The sequence below is a fragment of the Abramis brama genome (genome assembly GCF_963993115.1).
Source record: "Abramis brama genome assembly, chromosome: 10".
NCBI classification, from domain to species: Eukaryota; Metazoa; Chordata; class Actinopteri; order Cypriniformes; family Leuciscidae; genus Abramis; species Abramis brama.
The window spans coordinates 35711903-35737089 of NC_139972.1; the positions used below are offsets into that span (position 1 = coordinate 35711903).

General features: G+C 36.0%; 1 protein-coding gene across 3 annotated transcripts in view; it reads right to left on the minus strand.

The window, feature by feature from the left end:
* Nucleotides 1-25187, minus strand: part of arrb1 (arrestin, beta 1) — a 66574-nt gene that overhangs the window by 11343 nt on the left and 30044 nt on the right. For all 3 annotated transcript variants that reach the window (XM_084126800.1, XM_084126801.1, XM_084126802.1), the window contains 8 exons: nucleotides 6947-6977; nucleotides 6236-6296; nucleotides 5697-5741; nucleotides 4558-4754; nucleotides 4367-4426; nucleotides 4182-4249; nucleotides 1731-1866; nucleotides 84-168 (listed from right to left, as the gene is read on the minus strand). In XM_084126800.1, the coding sequence (XP_083982926.1) occupies nucleotides 84-168; nucleotides 1731-1866; nucleotides 4182-4249; nucleotides 4367-4426; nucleotides 4558-4754; nucleotides 5697-5741; nucleotides 6236-6296; nucleotides 6947-6977 (683 nt within the window). The remainder of the gene's footprint in view (nucleotides 1-83; nucleotides 169-1730; nucleotides 1867-4181; nucleotides 4250-4366; nucleotides 4427-4557; nucleotides 4755-5696; nucleotides 5742-6235; nucleotides 6297-6946; nucleotides 6978-25187) is intronic.

Here is a 25187-nt window from a genome sequence, read left to right on the forward strand (position 1 = left end):
TTTTATAATAGAAATAAGTGTTATTGCCAAGAGTTTCTTAACTACATTTTAATGTAAATACAAAGTCCATCTATATAAATAACCTGAAATCTTCATTTTTTTTACTGTCTTGTTTGTGTTGTTTGTGACATGGACGTTGACACTGATTGGTTCACCATGATAGTAAATCTGAAAGACATTATGCAAAAACAGCATCATGCAAACAACAAAAATAATTGTTAATAGCAGCATAAGCCAAAAAAAATTGTGTTTCTGAAAAAAGAGTGTATAGTCTGATATGGAATTAAGTTATTATCTACACTCATTTACATTAAGTTTATTACTTTGTCTATGTTAAAACTGTGTGATCCAAATGGATGGAAATTCTATAAACAATTCAAGTACGTAAATCTTAAATTTAGGCCTAAAAATTTCTGTTTCTGTTCTATTAACCTCTTTTAGATACTAAAAAAAAAAAAAAAAGTAACAATGAGCAGGCATAGCATTTAATAATATGTCAAAAGTCTGTAATGACATGCTGAGACCCCAAGTCTGAAACATTAATAAATGTAATGAATTTTCATATGCCAGATATTTCTGTTAATGCAGTACTGATTGTAGCAGTACACATTTATGCCACATGTCTTTTTGGATTTGTTTTATAGTTATATTTTGGTTAAAGCTTTTTATAAGTTTTATAAGTATAAGTTTAGCATAGGGTCATATTAAAATAATTTAAAGACAAAATAAAAAGCTTAATTTCTATTTCTATTATTATTATTTGATACTACTACTATGCACTACCAGTCAAAAGTTTTGGATTGGTAAGATTTTTTATGTTTTTAAAAGAAGTCTCTTCTGCTCACCAAGGTTGTATTTATTTGATCAAAAATACAACAACAACAAAAAAAACAAAACAGTAATATTCTGAAATATCATTACAATTTTAAACAGCTGTTTTCTATGTGAAAATATAGAAAAAGTGTAATTTATTACTGTGATCAAAGCTGAATTTTCAACATTATTACTCTATTCTAATATGATTTGATGCTCAAGAAATATTTCTCATTATTATCAATGTTGAAAACAATTATTTACATTTTTATTTCAGGATTCTTTGATGAATAGAAAGTTCAAAAGAACAGCATTTATCTGAATTAAATTAATCAAAAGTTACAGTAAAGACATTTATAATGTTACAAAAGATTCTGTGTTTACAAAAAATTATGTTCTTTTGAACTTTCTATTCATCAAAGAATCCTGAAAATAAATTGTACACAACTGTTTTCAACATTGATAATAATAATGCATGTTTTTTTGAGCATCAAATTCGCATATTAGAGTGATTTCTGAAGGATCATGTGACACTGAAGACTGGAGTAATGATGCTGCAAATTCAGCTTTGATCACAGGAATAAATTACATTTTAAAACATATTCAAATAGAAAACAGTTATTTTAAATTCTCATAATATTTCACAATATGACTTTTTCTTGTAATTTTAATCAAATAAATGCAGCCTTGGTGAGCAGAAGAGACTTCTTTTAAAAACATTAAAAATCTTACCAATCCAAAACTTTTCACTGGTAGTGTACATAACATTGCGCCCACAGCATTTCAGTTGTAATGCCCTTTTTCCATCACTAGATGTAGATGTAGATCAGTACAGCAGAATCCTACTGATGTTGCCTTTCCTCAATCTTCAGATATTTAATCTTATTGAGAGCAGCTGAATAACTACACAAACCCACCTCTTTGTCAAGTGAGGCCTCCAGGTGTAATGGCTTGTCTGACATGAGAAACTGCCTTGTGGTTTCAGCCATTGGCTGCGGGCCCGGCTTCTCTGGAGCATACTGCACTTTTCTGATGACAAGACGCACTGAATTCCTGTGGAAGGGTCAGTAATAGGAGAAGCATATCATAATTTGTGACATTTATTGACTTCAACAAAAATCGATGTAATAAATCTCTGCGATTTTCTGGTCTTTATATATTTTTTTTCAGACATTTTTCCGGATCATTTAGACCATAAACGCACATTTTTCCTTTTTTAAGTATCATTTATATTCATGGCACAAATGGTGTGAGACTATTTATGAGTGTGAGCTAGAGTAATACCCTTACGGAACAAAAATATATGGGAATATACTACAAAATATAATGCAATATATTACATAATACATTTCTATGTATGAGAAACTAGTACTTTGACCATGTGGCCATATATTGATACATATACAATATGGAGAATTGAAGAAAAAAATAGCATTACATGTAACATTCATAAAGTTGTGTCCTATATTGTGTACATATATTGCACATACTGTACATGTTCCCACATAAACGTGAATGTATTGTACGCACATATATATATAAACAACCATTCACAGAAAGAGTTTTTAGTTCCCAGCATGCTTTGCTTCTGACTGTTAAAGGAGAGTAAAAGTTAAAATTAAGTGTTATTTCATGTGTTTTGCTCAATATTGATCTAGGGGGAGATCTGTTAGTATTTAATGTTGTATTATTTTGGAATTTAAAAGGTTTTCTGGTATGTCTGAGTTTTTGGGGTTCCCGTTGTGCAGAAGAGTAGAGCCTGTGGTTCGGTTGACGATTGGCCGATTAGTATTAAGATTATGTGTTACATTATTTAAAAAGCACAGCTGTGCACTCCTCAACACAGTGATAGTCACCTTGCTAAATACTTTAGTACATGCGGGTGTGCTTGTGCCATTGTTAACTAGCTTGAAATTATGAAACATTTATAATGTAAATAAATAACTATAAAAATTAAGAAATATATTACATTATATATTTTCTCTATATATGTGTGTTTACACTGCATAATATATCTGATATAGTAAATATATCTGATCACATATACATCTACATATTATGAAGTGTATTATAGAATATAAAATTGCACACATTATGATATATTAGTAAATATATTGTCACATATTTTTTTATATATGAAACCCGGTAATTCCTTATGTATTATTTAATATATTGTAATATATAAACACAATGGGCCCTATTTTAACGATCTGAAACGCAAGTATCAAACGCGAAACGCAAGTAACTTTGTGGGCGGATCTCTAAAATGGGTTGGTCTTAAGTAGCTACTCATAGGTGTGGTTTGGGCGTAACGTGAAGTAAACCAATCAGAGCATCATCTCACATTCCCTTTAAAAGCAGGGGCACTTGTTCCATGGCGGATTGCTATTATAACGGCGGATTTGCCAGGAGCGGTTCACAGCCGAGGAGACCGACGTTCTCATCAGGGCCGTAAAAGACAGAGAAGGGACATTGTATGGGGATGGGAGAAACCCACCCAACTAAGCTTCGGTTAAACAGGTGTATAATAATTTGGGTAAATGTGTAAGCTAGGTTTATGCCTATTTTTTCACATCTTCATGGACACCACAATGATTTCCCTTGTGTGGAATATTTTTCCTTGTAATTATGTATAGTTTGCAAAAATGGCAACTGCTGCGTCTGTGTAGATGAGAGAAGCAAAGTGTATGTGCGTTGTGCACGCGCTACATTATGGCCAAGCATGTGCCCTTAAAATAGCATCTGAATAACGCGCCACAGACTTTAGACTAGGTTTGTCCTGGTCAGTGGCGGAATTGTTTTCTGAAACGGCAAAATAGCACCAGGGAACGTTTGCGCCGGAACACGCCTCCTCTTTTCGCTGCACCTCCCCCGGGAGCACAAATTCATTCCCTAATTTACCGACGTGCGTCTGTGGAGGGAAAAGTCTGCTGTGCGCGGGTGCAAAATAGGAATGATACATGCGTCGGTGTACAAAGTCAATTGCGCTGGGTGCAAGATAGGGCCCCATATATTATTCTGTATATTTTCAAATATACCATTAAATCATTTAATATATTGCTCATATGTATATATAGGTAAATATATTTTCTTTGCGTAAGGGTAGTGACTGCTTTACAAGACTAATAATAAATGAACTAATAATTTTTTATTAATCCCTGTTAGTCCGACTACTCCAATGAACTTGAAAATGAACATAGCAATCATAATAAGACAATTTTTCAAATGTATTCAATCATTTTGTCTTGTTTGCCTCGTATGTTTTCCAAAAACACATACCAACAATGTTGCAAAAATGCACAAGAGTAATATTTTATGTTTTGCTCTGTGTCTCTTACTCCATTGGGTGCCATTGTGAAAGGTTGTACCTTTTGTGGATTTTTTCTTCAACATTTTCTGCACAGAAAGCTTTGACTTCAAAGTCAACCCCGCAGGCCTTTGCAGACAAGAAAAAAGAAAATGTTACTCTGGAGAGTGGAGAATTCTGCATAGCCCTTTTTACTTATATCTATCAAAACCAACATCATAAAACATTAGTTGAGGGAAAATGTACCTTTCCTGTATCTTCTGGCCCCGGTTGTAACGTGACAGAACAGGGTAAGTTCGGAGTAATCTGTGAATAAAGGTTTGACATTCGGTGTCCATTGAAATGGTGATGAACGGACCTACTTTAATCAACAGCGAATCCAATAATCTACATAACATAGTTGCCATTATATTAAGAAAATCAGAAAGAAGTTTCACCTCGAAGGTGAAGGGGTAAGCATGTTCTCCGAGTTTCTTTATCAATCGCTCTTGTAGACGTGTCAAGCCCTTTTTTTCTTCAGGCACGGGAGGAAATGCCTGGATGTTGGCCACAAAGAGGTCTTTGCGAAACGTCAAGCCAAGAACGTCCAAGTCCTCCCGTCCATAGCGGAAAGCACACGTCAGTGTCACAAAAACTGTGGGAGAATTAAAAAAAAACTGCTTAATAACTGTATAGTTAATGGATTTACAGTCAACTTTGTTCTCCAGTTCCTGATAAAAGAAAACCAGCAACAAATGGAACAATTATTGACATACACTAAGTGTTCAGAGCTATAAAATTAATGTGGATTGCACATCTCAGATGTTAGTCTTGGAAAAAAATATTATGAGTGATGTCTGAGCTTATATTGAGATCTCTGATTTATGATGATTCCAGACCTCCAGGTATCTTTAAAATCTGAGAACGGTTAATAACACTGAAACCTCTTCTGAATGTGTGATTAACAGGGTCTTCTTCTTAGGAGAAACATCTGTGCATCAGGGAACTTCTGCAAATTATCTGTTCTTCATTTAAAGCGCCCCCATTATGCTATTTTATCAGGTTCCTAACTTTTTATGAGGTCTCCTCATCCTTTGGAAGTGTAGGTAAAGTGGATTTGCTTTGACAGTGCAGAGAACATAGTCTTTTCGACATGTCGACAACACAGATCAGACTCTTCCAGACTCAGTGTTTGAGGGTCAACGTAGACAATGTTTCCAGGCAGCCATTGAAGAACATAGGCTGGCATTATGCAGATTTGTTACAAACCCACATACGTTTGAGCAGTAAGTAAGGCTGGAATTACTGACGACTCATATCAGTCAGTTCAGAACCGATTTATTTTTTGGGGAGAAACTCCATTTATCCTGCATTTTGATCTTTAAAACTTTGCAGACCTTTTACACTCACAAACAGCTTTTAACAAACTGCATGATAGATACTATCAGGGGGGAAAAAGCATAATAGAGGCATCTTTAATCTTGTTTAGGAGGAACAACTGTGATATAAACCCATTGCTTTTTTTATGAGACCACATGAATAACATATTGCTATACCATGGCTTTAAAAAAAAATGGGGGGGAAAAAGGCTCCTCACCTTTTCTTTCTTTCAAGTACTCTGGATCAATTAAAACCACACCATCTGCAATAGGAAAAAGATATTTTATGGGTAAAATGTCAGCTTCATACCAGCTTAGGAAAAAAAATATTGTTATTTATTACTTTAATTTTTTATTCAATTCATCAACTCTATTTGAAAAAAAAATGAAATGTTTTCTTTGATGAATAATTTTGCAGATAATGTACAATAATGCACGATTATAGGGTCACACTTGATATTAGGTGTCTTTAACTACTATGTACTTATAAAGTATAGTGTGTACTTAATGTGGTCATGTCTTTTGCTGCTATTGAGGTCAGATACTGGTAATGTTAGGTACAGGTTTGGTGGTATGGTTAGGATAAGGGGTAAGGGAAGAGTCAATTGCAATTGCAATTGCATTTGCAAACAGTTTATAAGTGATTAGAAATTAAGTACACACTCATTTTATGACTTATTAATTATAATGTAATTACAATGTAACATGTTTACTAACGTAAAGTTAAACTAAAATGTTATTTTAACTTATTGCCTACCGACAGGATCCACAAGGTCCACATGGTCAACGAAATCCCTCTTACCAAGGTACACAGTTAGCTGAAAAGGCAATCATAAAATTACATTCAGCATAATTCAAATGCAGAACAATTTGAACTGAGCTAAAATGGCCTTTTGCGCTATTGCGTATGTACAGTTCTATATTTATCTTTCATTAACCTTATCAAAATGAATGCTTTTATTAAGTTATGAGGACTAATTTGTTCTTTAGGTGCATTTTGATCAAGACCAATTTGTACCATTCAAAAATACATGTTTACATAATAGTTGTGTTGTGCCGATCCTTGGAAAAGCCTTTCCCAGCTTTGCAGAAGGCTGGGTACTGAGTCACATACCCCCTCTTTCATATTCGCCCCACGCCCGCTTCCTGCTCAAGGACTGTTGTGGCGCACCACAGGTCTCCCTGCTAATGATACATATAGACTCGAGGCTAGGCTATATGCTAACCGCACAGCCATTGCGAGCTGGGACCCATCAGTCTGGCTAACCATCACAAACATCAAATCAAATTTTGGAACAAGAGATACTTTGTTGCTCAATATTTGTGGTTGTTCAGACATAACCATTTCATAACAGGCTATGCTGTAGACACTGACAGAAAACCTTTGAAGTATCAGATTCTTCTAAACAACTGAAACACTAAAATGATCAGTAGACATGAAGGAGGGAAAAACTGAACGTAATATTACCTTTCCATTCGGACTTGCCTTCTTGAACACCCTGTGGAAATACAAGAGTGACGCATAAGATATAGCATGCATACAATGTCCCTACCCCTTGGCAGATATCACTGAAATAAGTGTCCTGAGAAATCACATTTGTCTCTGTGACAACCTTAGATTCTGTAAACCATATAATACTTGGAAAGGGTTAACCATTAGCATTCCCATTCCCCACAATGGCAGTTGCTTGGCTGGTGCAATGTATATATATATATATATTTATGTGTGACATTTATGCGACAAGCGTAAAGAGAATAGAAGCACAGGCCATAAACAAATTAAGAGTCCTTGAAAAACTAAACAGAAAACACCATAGATTGTGACAATATCCAACTTTATATGCATACATACAGTATACTCACATAAAGTGATATTTAGTGTAGCAAATCTCAACTGCTTGACTGTTTATACCATTGCACAAATGTAAACCAATTTATCGAACAGCTCTATATATAAAATTGTAAATGTATGTATATCAAACTTTATTCACATAGGCCTACATGCAGTATACTTATGTATGGCGATACAATATAGCAAATCTCAACTGCTTGATTTTTTATATCATCACAAAATGTAAACTATATTATCACCCAGTGATAAATGTAAAGCGATATGTATGTGAAAGATGTGTATTGTGAAAAGTGCTAAAAAAAAAAATTACAAAAATGTAAGTAGTCAAACAGCTATAAAAAGGCCACCTTAGCTGCAATATTTGCAAAGAAACCCTTAGCAGTTTTTACTCAAGGCACAGGATAGAAGTAGCCTACTGTTTATTTTCCAAGACATAATATTTTCTTTGTGGAAAGATTGACTGCCTCAGTGGCTCTGAAATAATGCCAAATCTGTTAGATCCTCACCCACAGTTCAGCCATTACTTTCACAGATAGCACCCTACAGCAAACAACAATAAATGAAGTTGTAAATCAGCCTGTGCTGATGTGATGGCCTACATTTTTAAAGGAACGCTGAGGCGTTTTATCTGTTTTTATATGGCCTAAACGAAATGAGCTGTTTTCCTTCTGGACAAAGATTTAGGGTGCCACCCTACAGAAGAAACACATTTACATTTTTTCACATTTGTGAAATGGATAAAGACTGACTAACCCAAAGTCAAATGTACAGAGACACTGGCTATGTTCAGAATATAATACTACAGTAGCATAAAACATTTTAAACAATAGTATGCTGCATTGTTACATGATCTCAATTTAGTGAGAGGTGTAAATAAAACCTAGAAAATAAAATAGTTAATTTGCATCTTTAATCTAATTTTGTTTCAACATAATTATTATTAGTCTTTAGTTGTCAAGATCATGTTCTGTTTTGTTGAGTTTCTGTTGGTTATGTTCCTGTTTATCTGCCTGATTTCCTAGTAGTTTAGGTTACTCATTAATCAATCATTCTGTTCCGATCCAATCTGACTTCTGACCTGAAATGTCTGAATCATAATCATACACTGTTCATTCGTTGGCCAGAGGAGTACTGGCCCCCCGACTGAGCCTGGGTTCTCCCAAGGTTTTTTCTCCATTCACCCGATGGAGTTTTGGTTCCTTGCCACCGTCGCCTTTGGCTTTTGGCTTGCTTAGTTGGGGACACTTAATATTCAACAATAATACTGATCTGCCTGCATTGACACCATTATATGAGAACTGAACTGAGCTGGACGATGACATCACGGTTTTCTCCAGAGCTGCTGTATAGATAAATGAACAAAATGATTAACTTTTTTACAACAACAATGAACCATCACTGAACTTACTTAAGCTGGACAATGACATAATGTTCTTCTAGAGCTGTATAAATAAAGTAGCCTGGATGCCAGCTGAACTTAGCCCCGCCCACAACATTTTTAGGTCGGGAAGTTTGGTCTGGACTTCACTGGTGGAGCATTGCAATCTTTGCGGTTCTTGCAGGAACTTATGGGATCCTTTAAGCACTTTGTATTCAGTTCAGAGGTTCTGGAGTCACCTTTTCATTACCACGAGACCTCGAAGTGCTTTGGGGGAAATTAGGGGAGCTCAAATTCTATAAAAGGGTTATTGTAAGATCTTTTAACATTTAAGTGGTTCCTGGAAGATCTCTTATGTTAAAGCCAGCATCTGGAGGAACCCAATGGTTCTGTGAGGCCAGAATAAGATTATTATTATCCTATTATTATTAGGCTATAGGCCTACTTAAGTTTGATTCAGTATACATCGGCTTACATTGCATTACATTTAGTATAGGCCTATTTTATTGATTAATTTAAACCTTAAACAACAACAACACTAAATAATAATAATAATAATATTAAAAATATGAAGAAGAAGAAGAAGAAGAAGCAGCAGGAGGAGAAAAGTTTTATTCTGTCACGAAACTGTTGCTATTCCTCTGCTGTCATCGCTTCAGTGATCCTCAAAGCTCAGCTGATCATCATCGGATAACGAAAGTAACGGCTCCCCTCATCAAAGCTTCCGCCATTTGTTCGGCTCTCCGTTACAAGGTTTGTAAACTCGCCAAAGATATATAAATACAGAGTCTACTCACTATATATTCAAACTAAATTTATTATACATTACTACATTTTTACTGTGTTTATCACTCGTTTATTGCACAGTATGTGGTATGAAGGTTTTAGCCGCAATGCTAACTAATCTAACTATGCCACAAATGGAAATCATTGACTTATTGCTACATTTTTAATGTGTTTATCACTCGTTTATTGCACAGTATTTGGTATGAAGACTTTAGCCGCGATGCTAACTAATCTAATGAACTATGCCACAAATGGAAATCATTGACTTATTGTCTTAGATTTTTTTAGTAATTCGATTCAACGTATTCTGTACAACTGTGTCTTCAAATATAACTAATTTAGCTGATTCCTGCTGTCTCATTGGCTTTAGTTATGAATACCACAAGTGGTTAATATACTTAGTTTGGTCTGTTTTTGTTTATTTACTACAGGTGCCCTCATTCTCTCAAATACCATTTTAAAGCCCTTTACTGGCCAATAAATATTATGTTGTGAATGGATATAATCAGCTTTGTTATAATCTTTTGTTTCCCCAGAACAAACATTTCTAAAATAATCTGAAAATTTCAGAGGCAACATTGATTTACAGTCAGTTACCTACACCACATGCAAGTACTTTATTACTATGAACTTTTCTGTTTAAAAACTGTATGGTTTGACTGTGTACTTGTGTTTTTTAATGAGTTATTCTTTGAAAATCTTCCTTAATACTCTCAAATCTCATTCATGTTACTCAGAAAAGTAATATTACAGGTTTGGCGCCAAGCGAGCTACTCTGCTCTGATTGGCCAGACAGCTCAGTCTGTTGTGATTGGTTTACCGTGTACAGCGTGCGCGCCGAAAACAAAAACGCCCATTGCCAGAACAACGTCAGCTGTCCTGAGGCTTCCTACACCGTAAACTCAAGACAGTAATGAACAATGACGTCGATTTTACCATATCAATTCTAGCACGAGTCCGATGATGAAACACTGGAAGAACTAGTTATTCAACCCGAACCTCCATCGCAAGGACAACTCGAGCAGGACTCCGTGTTTCTCAGTGATACGCTACTCAGTTTGAGGGACATTATGAGATGTTGCAACTGTAATTCTTCACCATCAACATTAACAAGTCCATCAACAAACCGATTATTTTACTTGTACTTATTTATTTACCGAGTATTTTTGTAATATATTGCTGTGAACACGTATCAATAACAGTGCATGTATGCAATGTATACATTAGCCGAGCTCTAGCGTGAATGACTGATGTGAATTACTGATGTATCATAAACGTTGGTAAAACAAATCTTGCTCCATGTTAATCTTTCCTCAATGTAGTGAGACAACGCATTCTCATCCCAAGGCGTCATATACTGACGCTTTTGAAATTTCGTCTACATTCGACGCACATGGCACCCTTTAGCGTCAATATGTGACGCAGATTATGGGTAGGTTTAGGTCTGGGGTAGGGTTAGGGTTAGACCGCTAGGAGGCGCCTTCTGGCCCATATTTATCTGCGTCACAGTTATAGGTAACTGTGGTGGCCCACAACTGATTAGCAGAAGTATTTCAGTAAGACAGTGATAACTTGAGTTAGCAAGTTAGCAGGAGACTAAATTAATTGTTGAAAAACAATTAATTTAATTGACTCAGAGTCGACTCTATTGAAAGACAATAACTTTATATATACGGTGCACTTTCAGATTTAAAACGTTGCAGGATATTTTCATTCACTTAGAGCCATGTTACACACTACATGAAAGGTCATTTTCAAAAATCCATAATAGGGGCCCTTTAATCACTTGCATTTTAATATAAGACATTTGAAATTATAACTTCAAGTTTAGTCTTTTTAGACAAAAAAGCTATTACATGGCTTCAGAAGACTTACAACACAACTCATAACACATGAGTTGTGGACTCAATTTTTTTAAATCATTTTTCATATTTTTAGGATCTTTTCTGAGACATTTTTGGAGCTTAACAGAATATTTATCCATTTTTACATAAAGTGTTGCACTGAATTGAACTAGACAAGTGTACTTAAGAATGGTTTCATGAATGATTTACACAATTTTTTCACATGCTTGTTTCATGCAGTGAAATTGAACGGTGCTTGCATTATGCCCGAGATCTGCTTTTGGGTTCCACAGACTGAAAGTCAAACAGGTTTGAAATGTCACAAGGCTGAGGAATTTATTTTAAATTCACAACTCACTTTAATAACATTACTAACAGTAAATTAGTAATTGTTCTTTGCAGGGATCTCGGCAAGCTGAAATACAAGTTTGAACAAGAATAAAAATCCTCCTGTAGACCTGAAAATCGTTGAAGTGCCTGGACCATCCACCAGAAAAGAGGAAAAACAAACGGAAAATGAAGCTGCTGCACCTTTTCACTTTTCTAACTCGCTAAGTACCTCACATGTCCCTTGTGAAGATTTTATTATTGATTTCATTTTATGTTACAGCGAGTAAAGGTGCGGTCACATTTGTGAATTTCGTGAAAATACACAGGCAAAAAGGTCCATTGACCATTGTCAGCAGTGTAGCGACGTAATGTATGAAGCACAGCTCACACAGGAGTCACTTTCAAGCAGCTTTCTGCTGGTCAAATCCAGCGAATGCCAGTGACCACCTTGGTCCCATAGTGAAATTTTTGACCACACACGAAATTGCTGATCATGTGGATTCTTATTGAAATGACTGGAATTCACCAGTGAACATTCACAGAACAACAGATAATTTTACTGCACCTTAACTCTGTTATAATGGAAAATGTTGTCTGCTTGTTGTGGCATAAGGAATACTGTTTCTGGGTCGAAGCCTCTACTTCTACTTCCTCTATCTTGTTTCTAGTGAGAATACTCAACAACCATTAATCAGCACTGTTGATTCAAGTCACACATTTAAGCTTTTCAAAAGCCATTACAGTCTCCAGTCTCAACTAACCATCTGAGATTTCGGTATAGAGATAAAGATCATAATTTTCAGGAATATTACAGCACAATGAGTGTATATTAGCACTGTTTGTTTTTGGCATCTGATAGAGCTTTTGGACTTGGAAACAGTGACGTCAGACTTAACAAGCGGACTGAAACACAAATGATTTAAAATTAAGAGAAGATGGACATTTTTAAATAGTCAAAAAATATATATATTTTTTTTTTCATTGTTTTACTACATGGAACATATGTGTTTCTAAGCATTATGTTGAGATGTCTTTTCTTGTGAAGCCTATTGTATATACATGGTTGGTTATTCATGTTGCTTATGTATTTTACAATTTTTTTGTGTATTCATTGATATTAATCTATTACTAGCTTTTTTTTTTAAGTGCATGGAAGTGTATGTATTAAAATGTATCTAAAATATTTATAAACAATTCTTAATTTGAATTTGGTTCAGTTTGTTTATTTAAATATAATTTAATGGTAACCATAGTAATAACATGAAATTAATAAATAAATAAAAATGCAATTTGGTTCCTGGATCCACACAGTGCTTCATAAAAGAGTTCCTCAGGAAACCTGTGTGGTTCCTCAGAGAACCGCCCCTTTTTAAAGGGTGCCTAGAGGATCTACAGACGGTTCCGCCGGTGTGGCAAAGTGAAGAACCCCAAAAGGTTCCTCCAGACACATTTTATTTTTATAGTGTAGGGACAAAAATATCTCAGATTTCATTAAGTATATCGTCATTTGTGTTTTGAAGATGAGCAAAAGTCCTATGGGTTTGGAATGACATGAGGGTGAGTAAATTTTCATTTTTGGGTGAGCTAACCCTTTAAATCTTGGCAGTATGATCAAATAATCAAGAAGCAGATTTAAAAATGCAGCTGATATTATTCCCATTCATTTGTGACATTAGAAATTGAAGGTCTAATCAAGCACATTGCACTATGGGATACAATACCTAATAGATACTATTCCTCAAGCCTTTGCTAGTTAAACAGCTCTAGTTCTAGCAGACCAAGTCTTTTCGGTGCCCTATGTAGTGATAGCCTATACAGGCATGTTTATCCTAGTTAAAGGGCTTCAATTAAATTACCCAGCTTTCCTCTCTGTTAAGAGTCCTAATACTGCTGTAAATTAGCTGTGGTGTCTCCAGAAATCCCCCTGGGCACCAGCATATCCTCTCTCAACTTTACATCCTTATTAGAGGAGTGTCCTCATTAATGGACGTTGAGCTTTCAGAGGAAGCATTTTGGTTTACGATAAAGAAGTGTGTAATGATAGGGATCTTACAGGCAGTAAGCAAAAAGCTGTTTACTATTAGAGCAGTGAGTGTGAACCATTAGCGACTTCAAAAACACACGTTTGTGGGATTTTTATGGCTTTAGCATTAGAGGACAAATTTGAAGTGGTTTTAATGGCACTGACTTACAAAATGTTTTGTTCAAAACTGATATAAAAAGACCACAATATTAGCTTCACAATGGTCGAAATTATGAGTAGAAAATATTTTTAACAAATATTTATCCAATAAATCATGAATGGACGGAAATGTCATGTAGAGTGCGATCCCCGAAGAGCATTCAGCTCTCAAAACTTCTGATGCATTTAGTTTCTGTAAACTAAAAAAGTGGTATTTAACTACTACTGTATATACTAACATTTAAATTTGAAATCATTTGGAATAATTGCATGCGGTCAGTTTTTACATCCCTCACTGGAAGAACAAGCTTCCATTTTCACTTTATTATCACTGTTTTCGCAAATAGTGTGGTCTAAACATTTGAGAGCACTACTGATTCTTTATTATTTTACATCATACAATAATTGTTACCTTTTTTTACATTTGTGTTTATTTGTTTGAATGAAAACAAACAAATTTTCAATGTGGTCTAAGATCCGATTTATGTTTCTTAAGTAGATTTGTAGTATTCTCCAAAGTTATGAAACAACATGTAAAACAACGTTACATTACTTTCATTCTTCACAAATGTTATTGGCACCACAAATATTCTTGGCTCATGATTGCTGTTTTTTTAACAGCATATGATAAATGAATGAAAATAAATCAGTGACTGTCACTGTTTATGTTACCATGGTACAGCTGGCACTGCTTAAAAGAATAGAGAAATGTACCCTGAAAGCACATTGGCATTCAGTGAAAGAGACAGTCGGTATGACAATGAATGATGCCTTTTAACACTCAGTGCCATGGCTCTAATTAAATAGTTTTGTAATCCAATTTACCATATTAGAGCACTGACTTTACAATATGTTTTATTGACAACTTCAAAAAATTCTTATTTTTTTAAGCATGGAAAAATGTTTATAAATTAATAAAATCCTCTGACCACTCGTCAGTCCACTACATGCCATGTAAATTAATATTTTGGGCATTGCAAAGTCACTGTACATGATTTTGAAAATAAATTTGAAAATATTTTTAAACAATACAAAAAAAGTCTGTGCTAGGGATGCACCGATTGGGAAATTCTGGGCCGATACCGATACCGATGTTTAACATAACAACTTGGCCGATGGCGATGCCGATGCCGATGTTTTTTCTTTTTGTTATTTATTCCTTCTTTTGTGCCACGGAAACATACAAGTCTTTCGGCTCTTGATCACACTATCCTGAATGAGCACAAATTCAATCAGACCAATTTATGAAACAAAAACAACCTTTAATGTCACTTTCTGGTTGACATAAGTTATAACCTTATTTATGACAAGTTCTTTTTCAGTGGTTATGAGGAGCAATATGAGAGAGAAATTTGGTAATCATTGTCTGACCCAACAAAAAAACATTATAATATTCATTTTATTTTTCGTGTTCGCATTTATGAGGGAAAAAACAACGTGTCAGTTCTCTGTTACAGACGTGAGTGCTCTGAAAGCGGCACTAAACGACTGCTTTAAAACTTTCACAGAGACCTCAAACAGAACAGTTGCCTTTCTTTAAATTGAATTTCGTTTTGAATTAATTATATCTTAATTTTAATCAATGTTTCATGAACCAATTGCCTGGATTTAATAAATAAGAATTAAATATAGCAGAATCACGACATGGAGGCGCCGGCGAGTGAACTGGAGTTCGTCTCATAAATGAACCAAAACTCAGCGTATAATGCACATTCACATTCACAGCGTATTTAGACACATTTAGACGCATTCATAATCATTACTTTTACCGGTTCTTTATGGCAAGGTTTATGCGTGCGGTCGTGCGCTTGAGTGCGGCTATATTACGTAAACGCTCATTATCCTGTAGGCTATATAAGTAATTCAATTAATATAAAGGGGCGATTTGTCCACGAATGACTTAAATGAACAACTAGCCTACTAGTCAACTAGAAAAAACTTTTAGTCGGAAGCAGCCCTTATTACACATATTTTCGAACCAGGCAACAGGACATCTGGGTTGAGCGAGCGACCCTGCGGAATGAACGAGCGGAGCGGAATATTCAGAAATGCGCTCTCCACTCACGAGCTCTGATCGGAACAAACCTGAACCTCGCTGTCTGCTGAACTTGCGCAGAAACATCAAAATATAACCAGTTTTTTAAAATGTTTTTTAAAACTACACTATTTTAGCACAAATTATGAGCTTATTGCCAATTTTTTTTATAATTATTGACAAAATTAGAATATAGTAAAGGTTTTTGTTTGTTTTAAAAAAATATATATATTTTTGAAAGTTTTGGGTTGGCCTGTTGAAAAGTGGGGCCGTGCCTGAGCTACAGGACATCGTCTTTCAAAACATAACCTGCGCGAAAGAGAGAAAAAAAATGAATGCGTCATTGTACCCAGCACTTCTGAAAATGCACTTCCGAATGCGTCTCTGTCCCCAGCACATTTCAAACCAAACTGACGCCCATGTGACATCGGCGAATGTCATTTTTATTTCCCGATGGCCGATGGCAGTTAACGAGGCAAATATCGCCCGTTACCGATGTTCAGCCGATGCATCGGTGCATCCCTAGTCTGTGCAATAAGTTACTTTATATTAGCCTGCTATGATAATCATTAGAGATAATAGATAATAATGATATTAATTTCACAATAAGAGACCCTGCAGCAGTGTTTAAAGTAAGATTATTGTACTATAGTTCAGTATAGACCCTTTTACAGTTGGTAAACATGGTGACGTATTTGTGTGGGCGGGGCTTAGCTGGAGGCAGAAAGATCCCTCTGGCCGCTTCACTAACGTTAGTTTGCCAGTTTGTTAGCTTGTTTTTTTAACAATGACTGGAGAAAATCCAGTTTTATCTTAATGTGCAAGGTCACTCACTGTCCAGGACCGCGATTGTTATTTGCAAAAGTTAATTTTAACGGACGGAACCAGATTGGCTGACCCGTACACGCTCAGTCAATGGACGATCTGACAGGATTAATGTTAACGCTACCAACGGTTGAGTGGCCTGACTTCTACACCGACCCGATAGAGAAACTGAGGGCATATATATATATATATTTAGATGCCTATAACTATGTGCTGAATGGTCATGTAAAGATTTGTGTGTACGATCCGCAGTTCTGCCTAGCCAGCGCCAGAAGACGACAATGTAAAGAGTGACATATTACGGTGCAATTTTAAAGATGTGGATATTTTCTAGAAATAAAAATTCCAGATACAGCATACTCATGTTTCATCGATTCTTGCACCCAACAACACAACAAGATGACATTTAATAATAAAAATAATAATTTAAGCTCCTTATTATGTAGCCGAATCTGTGCTGGTTTGTATTGGCCGCCTCCAGTTTTCCGTCTGTTTTGCCTCCAGCTAGCGTCGTGACGTCGGCGCAAAAGGGGTCTATAGTTTACTTCTTAGCCTTCTGTAAGCTACTGGTAAAATCTCTGGCTATATACTACAATTATCGAGTAAAAAATAAACATTTTCAAGACTAAATCTGAGTCCCAAATCGCGTACTTGTGCACTATTCTTTGCCATTTTGTAGTATAAATAGTGCGAGTAGTGCGTTCACACTGAAAATTCTAAAAAGAAAAAGTGCACTTTAAGTACCAGTATGATGCACTTAATTAACCGAAAAAACGAAGTGTGGAACATTGGACACTTCATGCACTCAGCTGTTGCGGCTTTAATTACGTAGCAGAGTGGGAGGGGCTATCAGACTCTGATGATGAAAGACAAAATAAACTTATAAAGGTCATACACTACACGGTATAGTATATAGTGCATAAGTACATAGTGCATGAGTACATAGTGTATAGTGTGTCATTTGGGACACAGCTTAACTTAAAGGTACAATATGCAAGATGTTCTGCCGCTAGAGGGCGCTACATTCCAAACAACAACAACGGCGTAGCTTGATGACGATGTGAAGGAGCGTGGAATGATGGGAACTGTCGTTTTCAACTCCACTGTGGATGTAAATCAGTCAGACGGGAATCGAAAAATCATGTTCATGGATGAGGTAAAGTTCTATTTTTATAAATGTTGCGTTTAATGACATGCTTTTATTTCATTCAAATGAATTAACCGCAAGAAAAGTAAGGTTTAATACTAAATTGGTTATCATAGATGTTACTGTATTTGTCGAATTCATTGTTGTGATAACGCTGCGCAGTTTTACGTGTTCTAAACAATTGTTGTAAAAGTACATTCAAACATACCCACATCATTTGCCAAAATACTGATTAATCTTTATGTATAACACATGCTATATTTATTTACATGGCCATAAACACCAGACGTGACAAACAGTGTCAATAAACTAAACACAAACCTAAAGCAATAATACTTTCCTTACATAAACATAACTATTACCGAATGATACATTTGGAATATATAAAATTAAGCATGCTGAATTGCAACTTCTATGTGACTTAGGAGTATGCACTCCACATAACTTTCTCTTCTTGTCCCAAATTCTTCTTGGGTCGTTTGGTTGACCCTTATGTTGACGTTTACGTTTTTGGGACTTGTCTTTGTCGACAGAACCAGTTGCAATCGGTAAAGAATAATTGTGTTCCATAACGACTGCACGAAACAAGCTAACGTTTGTTGCTTGATAGACGCTACAACTACAACTTCCGCATTTGTCCAGGACTCCACGCAGTACGAGCGGAAACCGAGGGTAAGGCGGCTATGACGCCATTGACTGGCGACTCCCAGCTCACCCCTGCTCTAACGCCCCGTTTCCTTGGTTAAAATCACAATTTTCTCATGATTTAAAAATAGTTGGAAACATTTGGGATATTGTAAGTAATCAACTTAACAAAATATATAACACTGGCCTTGTGATTTTGGGATATTTTAATTAAAAAATCTTACATATTGAACCTTTAAGGTACATTTACATGACAATAATGTACTACAAACGTAAAAGTTTTTCTTTTGTGTTTTTCACGTACAGAGGACAACTTGTCAAACGATCCCAATTCACACTGATCCACGAAAACGACTAAAACGCTGTATTCTGCCACCAGGCCAGTAGTTGGCGATGTCACTTTGTAAAGAAACACTACGTGCCTATAGAATGATCACGTAACAAGAAATATTCGCATGACATCACCGTTTTCACAGATTCAAGTTTTTGTGGTTTACATGGAGACGATAACGGTACAGCTTTCAAAAAAATTGCACTTTGAATATCACTTTCAAAAGTTTTCCGTTTTCTGTTGTAGTGTAAAGGCCCCTTAGAAAAGGCTGGTTGCTAGGGAATTAGGTGTTTGCTAGAATGAATGATAGTAGGGGTGTACATGTTTTCTTCCAAAACCATCATGCTACGGACGTCACAGTTGGGTGCAGAGAGGCAAACGATGAATACAATCAGTCACAGACGATTCACACTCCAGTTCAGAAGGGGGTGCAAGGTAATGGTAATGCAACGCTGTTTGCTAACCGCCAGAACAGAAAAGAAAGCAGAGGAAGAAGAGACGATCTATGCACCAACCCAAAACAAGGGCATTTATTACCAAGTCCTTTGGACTTGCCAAGTTTGTCTCAGGATTACAAACTCCCGAAGACGGGAGGACACAAGTTCGGTAATTCTGCAAATGGTACAGCAGCGTTCTTGATAACGTCACTCACTTCTCCTTGGCTACTCCGGTTAACTGTATGTACGTATATTTACAATAAAACTAAATATGTACACTAGCCTGCCTCTTTTTGTTTTGATTTTAAAAATCTTTATTAATAGCCACACAAATGTGGTTCAGGCAATGCGCACATTGATTATCTTCACTGCATGTATATTTATAACAAAACGAAATCTAAAACGCAAGCCTGCCTCTTTTCGTTTTCATTTTAAAAATATGAAACATGTGCTTCAGGCACATCTTCACTAAATATACATGTATAATAAAATGAAATGACACAACCCTGTAACTGCATACAATTCAGTCAAACGTGCAACTATCTCAGGGGGGACTAAATGGCGCTAGGTGAAACAAACTGTAATTTGCAATACTGTCTGCTCAGAATAAATGAAAAGAATCGAGAATCGCATTGAGAATTTGTTGCTTTTTCCTGTTGTACCAAACCCACATCGAACTGTGACCCCAAAACCGAGGTACGTACTGAACAGTGACTTCTGTGTCCCGTTACACCCCTAGCTGATAGACATATACTGTATATAAAAAAACAAAATAAAATAAAAAACAGACAGTCTTCTTTTCACATAATGCTGGTAATAAAATTATTATAAATAAATTAATGCTCTCTTGGTTTAAAAAAAATGACAAACAAAAATCCAATCTGAACATCACAAAACAAGCTAAAAGTTGCAACAAAAACAACAGCAAAAATGAAAGCAGAAAATAATAAAAGAAAATACTAAGGCAATTCAGCATGATTTATTCATGTTGCAATGCATGCTGGGAGATATTGATGAGTTTTGACTGATGGCTCCCATCATGCACTGCACTTGTATCATCACCGTTGTTGAGATTCATGTGCTGATTCTTGATGTCTGTGTGTCTGTAAGATACAGTAGTTCAAACCTTTATTGTGCAGTTTTTAAAATTCTTCAAATTATCACAACACTAATGGATCACATGCTTTAGAATCATAGGGCTACTACACTCAATAATGTAAAATTAATGACCCATATTATCAAAGATAAGGCTCTATGTGAGCTCAGTAAATCAGTGAATTTTATGTTGTCATCATCAACACATAACCAACATCACTTGATTCATTTTCTCTCTGATTTTCTTGCCATAAACAATGTGTTTCATAAACACAGAGTTACAGCAGCCAGAGATAAACTAATGCTAGAAAGTCAAGGGTCAAGAGCCCAACTAAAGCAGTCACTGATCACCATAATGGTGACAAATGAAACATTAAATCATCAACATCTAAACCTCTGTTAATTCTCAAACAGAACTGTAGATGTATGACAGAAATAAAGTCTATCTTACATACAGTGTATGTAAATACAATGTGTACTCTTTCTCCATGTTACCTGCACAAAGATTGATGTTACCATTCATTTGTCAGCAAAAGTCTGGGAGATGATGCAAATCGAGTCATTTTGCATCATCCAATGGCCATCATCCATCTTGCCAGCCGTGAATTCACCCTTTAAGGGTTCCTCTTCAGTCACCAGCTGGGATCATTAGCCATGGGACCAAGACATCCTACTACAGTACCATGAGCCAAAAAAGTCATGTCTTACTACCAAAGAGTTAAGAGCAGATTGGCAGCTACAGTGCTCCTGAATATGTCATGCGTATGCAAACAACTGGGAAGAGAAGCAGCCATTCAACCTGCCTCTTTGCAATCTCCAGAGTCAAATTGTCTTCATCTAAATCAATGGCTCATTCAGTGGAGCCGCTTATTATTATCCCTTGGCTCAGGCACTGGCAGCAAAATAATGACAGACAGTGATTTAGATAATTTATGGCAATTACAGTGAAATATATTCAGCCTTTTCACACCAAGCTTTCCTGAGAGAAATAAAGAGGAAATGATCAATAGGAAAAGGTAAGGCTCTAGAGCAGGGGTCACCAACTGGCAGACTCCGGTCCGAATCCGGACCGCAAAATGCGTCCATACGGACCGCGAAGCCTTTTGACATAATGAAATAAATAAATGCCGCTATTTTCTAATAAAAACACATTTATATCAGGCACATCAAAGTCAGCTCAGTAGAGCCGTTTGGGTCCAACAGCGCAACGGGTTGCTATGGTTGCTACTACAGTTACTATGCTCACTGTTGCTACGTTCAGACGCGCAGTCATGCGTGCAATGAAGAGAGCAGAGAGCGCGCAGACAGATGAAACTTTCAGCGAGTGAAAAACAATGGCATTTTCAAAAATTAGTAAAGTTGACGCTTAAAAACCGAGTTTTCCGAGATAATTGGTGGAAAAATACGCATTTATTCTTCCTGCATCGAGCTGTAACTGTTACAAGGCCCGTGTGTCTCATTTGCTCCGAGTCTGTCGCGGTTCTCCAAAGTGGAAACATTAAATGTCATTACAAAGCTAAACATAGACACTTAGAAGAAACTTATCCTCACCAGTCCGAGGTAAGGGCGCAGAAAATAAATGAGCTGAAAGCCCAGTATGAGCGATCTACACGGGTCGTCCTCTCTCACTCATTCGCCGCCCAACATCGAGCATATGATCGAGCATATGAGTGTTCACTGAGAATACAGTGAATTTTATTTAAATTTCATAAGAGGTTATTTACATTTTTATGGACTGTACAAAATAAGTGATAAAGGGTTTCTTGCACTTTTTCATTTTTCCAACACTGGTGGCTCTATTTTTTGCATGTGTTTCTGAATGATGTTGCTGATTATCTTTACCAATGCAACTTGAAGCACAGAAGAGAGCAGTGTTCAACATTAGATACATTTAGTTAAGTAGAGACAATACAAGGAGGTTTGCGTTGATTGTGATTGTTAACCTCAGTTCAGCCGGAAAAAAGCACTTTAGTTTTCCTTTTAAGTTGTTAATGTTGAAATTAATGTATGTTTAGTGCAAATTTAGAGATGAAGGCATTTTGCACAGTTTCCTTTATCATATTTTTGTCAGACATTGTTACTGGTTGAATTAAGATATTTTGTACCAAATCAACTTAAAGGACATAACAGAACAGCATTAAAATTAGATCAGTTTTGTGAAGGATTACTTATGGCTGCTTATACATATGAAAAGACATGTTTATCCATAACATTATATTTTGTTCAATAAAAAAAAAAAAAATGTTATCTACACTCATTTCTTTAGTCTGGTAAAACCCATCAATTCATATTTTTAGGTATATAATTGTCCGGACCTTGGCTGGTGAGGAGGGTTCATTTACTGGACCTCAAGCAATTTTAGCTGAAGACCCCTGCTCTAGAGTAACAAAATATTCATGAAGAAGAAATGACAGATGAGAGATGTGATTATAAATAGAGCTTCTTCATTCTGTTCTGTCTAAAAACTGGTCATAATAGTCAGAACCTTTACAAGAGGTGTCCATGTTTTATACTCACACTGTGAACATTGGGGAAGCTACTTTGAAACTCTCTATCAGTAAGGATAATAATTAAGGTGATAGCATCAAACTAAAAGCTTCAGCATGTAATTTCTGCAGACTGGAACAGCAAAAACATTTTCAAATACTCCCCACCCCATCAGCCACCGAAAAAAAAACAACAACAACATTGTATTACTAGACTACATTAATCTGGATATCAGTTTACTGCTGTTTTCAAGCATTTCCAAATGTTTCTCATCCACACTGAAACAATGTCAAATGTTTCAATCTTCCTGCACACGTGTAAAACACAATAAAATCATTTTATTAGCAAAATATCCCACCACTTACTGGTGCGTCCAGGTCTCAATCGTCATTTCTTGTATGGTCTAAAACGCGACTGCCCTCATGTTTTGCCGCAAGACAGTAATTGTGAGTAAATTTTCTGTCATCTCTTGCAGAAATGGAATACTAATAGTGATGTTAAAACACATTTTAGGCTTAATATTAAGAAATGTGCAGTGTGCAATAAAGAAGAACTCCAAATAAAGTTTAATTATAATATTTATATCAGTAAGTCTCAAGCAGTGGCGGATCTACGGGGTGGCAAAGGGTGGCAGCTGCCACCCCTGGGATACAGTCTTGCCACCCCTGTTGCCACCCCATTTATAAATCAGATAATATTTTTTAAGTATATTTTATGTTCGTTGAAGGCCAAGGAGACCCGCAACAAACTCCTCTCAAACAGAAATCGCCGATTTAGAATCCCCTCACCCTCACAATGGTTTCACCCATCACTAGCACGGCAGCGACCCTCGCGAAAATGAAATTTCACCAGTGGCAGCAGGGCACAGGGCACTAAGGGCAGGCAGCACAGTGCATCTGTCTGCAGTACGCAGTGTCTTGCAACCCGACTGGAGAGACTGAGCTGCCCCAGAGCCTCTGAAGGTGAAGTGAGTTTCCCCAGGTGTAGTTTAAATACACGTTTAACTTAAAGTTACATTTGTAATGAATGTATTGTATGCTAAAGACGATTCAGCATCAGCAAAAACAGCGAGTCTATAACGTTAGCCAAAACCAGCGGTCAAATCGCTCCCTCCTGATTTGTAAGAGCACTCTTCCCTTTGATTAGCCTAATTTTTATTTTAGTAAAGACAAGAACAGCTTAATAAAAAATATAAAATATTGTTTGTATCCATAACGTTTACTGATGGTCGCCGTTACGTTACAACACACAATACAGTGCCAATTAGGAGATCGATCATTTGATTAGCTAAGCAGTCCTATTAAATCCAATTCCTCTCAGATATCACAGCAATTACAACTGGGGAAATAACAAATACAATAGGATTAAGTATGGGCGTTAATAGTTGGGAGAAAATATGATGCGTAGGCTAATAATGATTAGATCTGCATTTGGTCTTAAAGAGGCAGCAGTCTAATAATCCTGCTGACGATTGCTCCATTAATGTGAATCAAATAACAAAAGGCAAAGAAAAAATCAGTCGCAGCTCTTGAATGATATAAGCTTTAATCTATCTATGATAAACTATGCAGTGTTATTTTAAATCTGACTTTATTAGATGTCTTTTTAGCCCATATTACTCCTGAACAGCACTGGATATACTGTATAATTTGTATATTTGTTTAATTGTATACTTTTTTTTTTGTTTGACCATGTGTTTGTACTTTGTTTTTTGGTGTCCTATGTCTTCTGAATATAAAACACAAAAGCCTGCACCCTTCTGCATAACGTATGTTTTATTTGTTTTGTTAAAGCATTGCTTTTTCTTTTGCTATAGATATTTATTTTACATTTCAAAATATAAAACAATATTAATTGTGTTCTAATTTTTTTTTTTTTTTTTTTTTTTTATATATATAACAAAAATAACCGATAAGAATACCGTTAAAGTACCGGATCGATAAGGAGTATTGGTAAGAGTAGTAATAACGAATGATACCTATCCCTATTGGCAGCAACAAATTAAAAGTTATGGCCAATTTAACTGTGATTAAATTCAGTATACGTCTGCCATATTTTGCCACCCCTCAAAAATTCCTGCCCCCCTCTCGCCACCCCATAAATATTTTTCTAGATCCGCCCCTGGTCTCAAGCAATATGTAATCAAATATGTTAACGGAAACTTAGTATGAAATAAATGTATTTTAAATACATTATGGTATAGTTTTTTTCTCTAGGGTATAGTTGAAATATTTTACAGATAAATAGCTGATAAAAATAAGTACACAGATCTGTTTGTATATCTCCTAAATCAAACACACCTGATTCAAATTTTAGCCTGTTTGTAGAGAGTTTA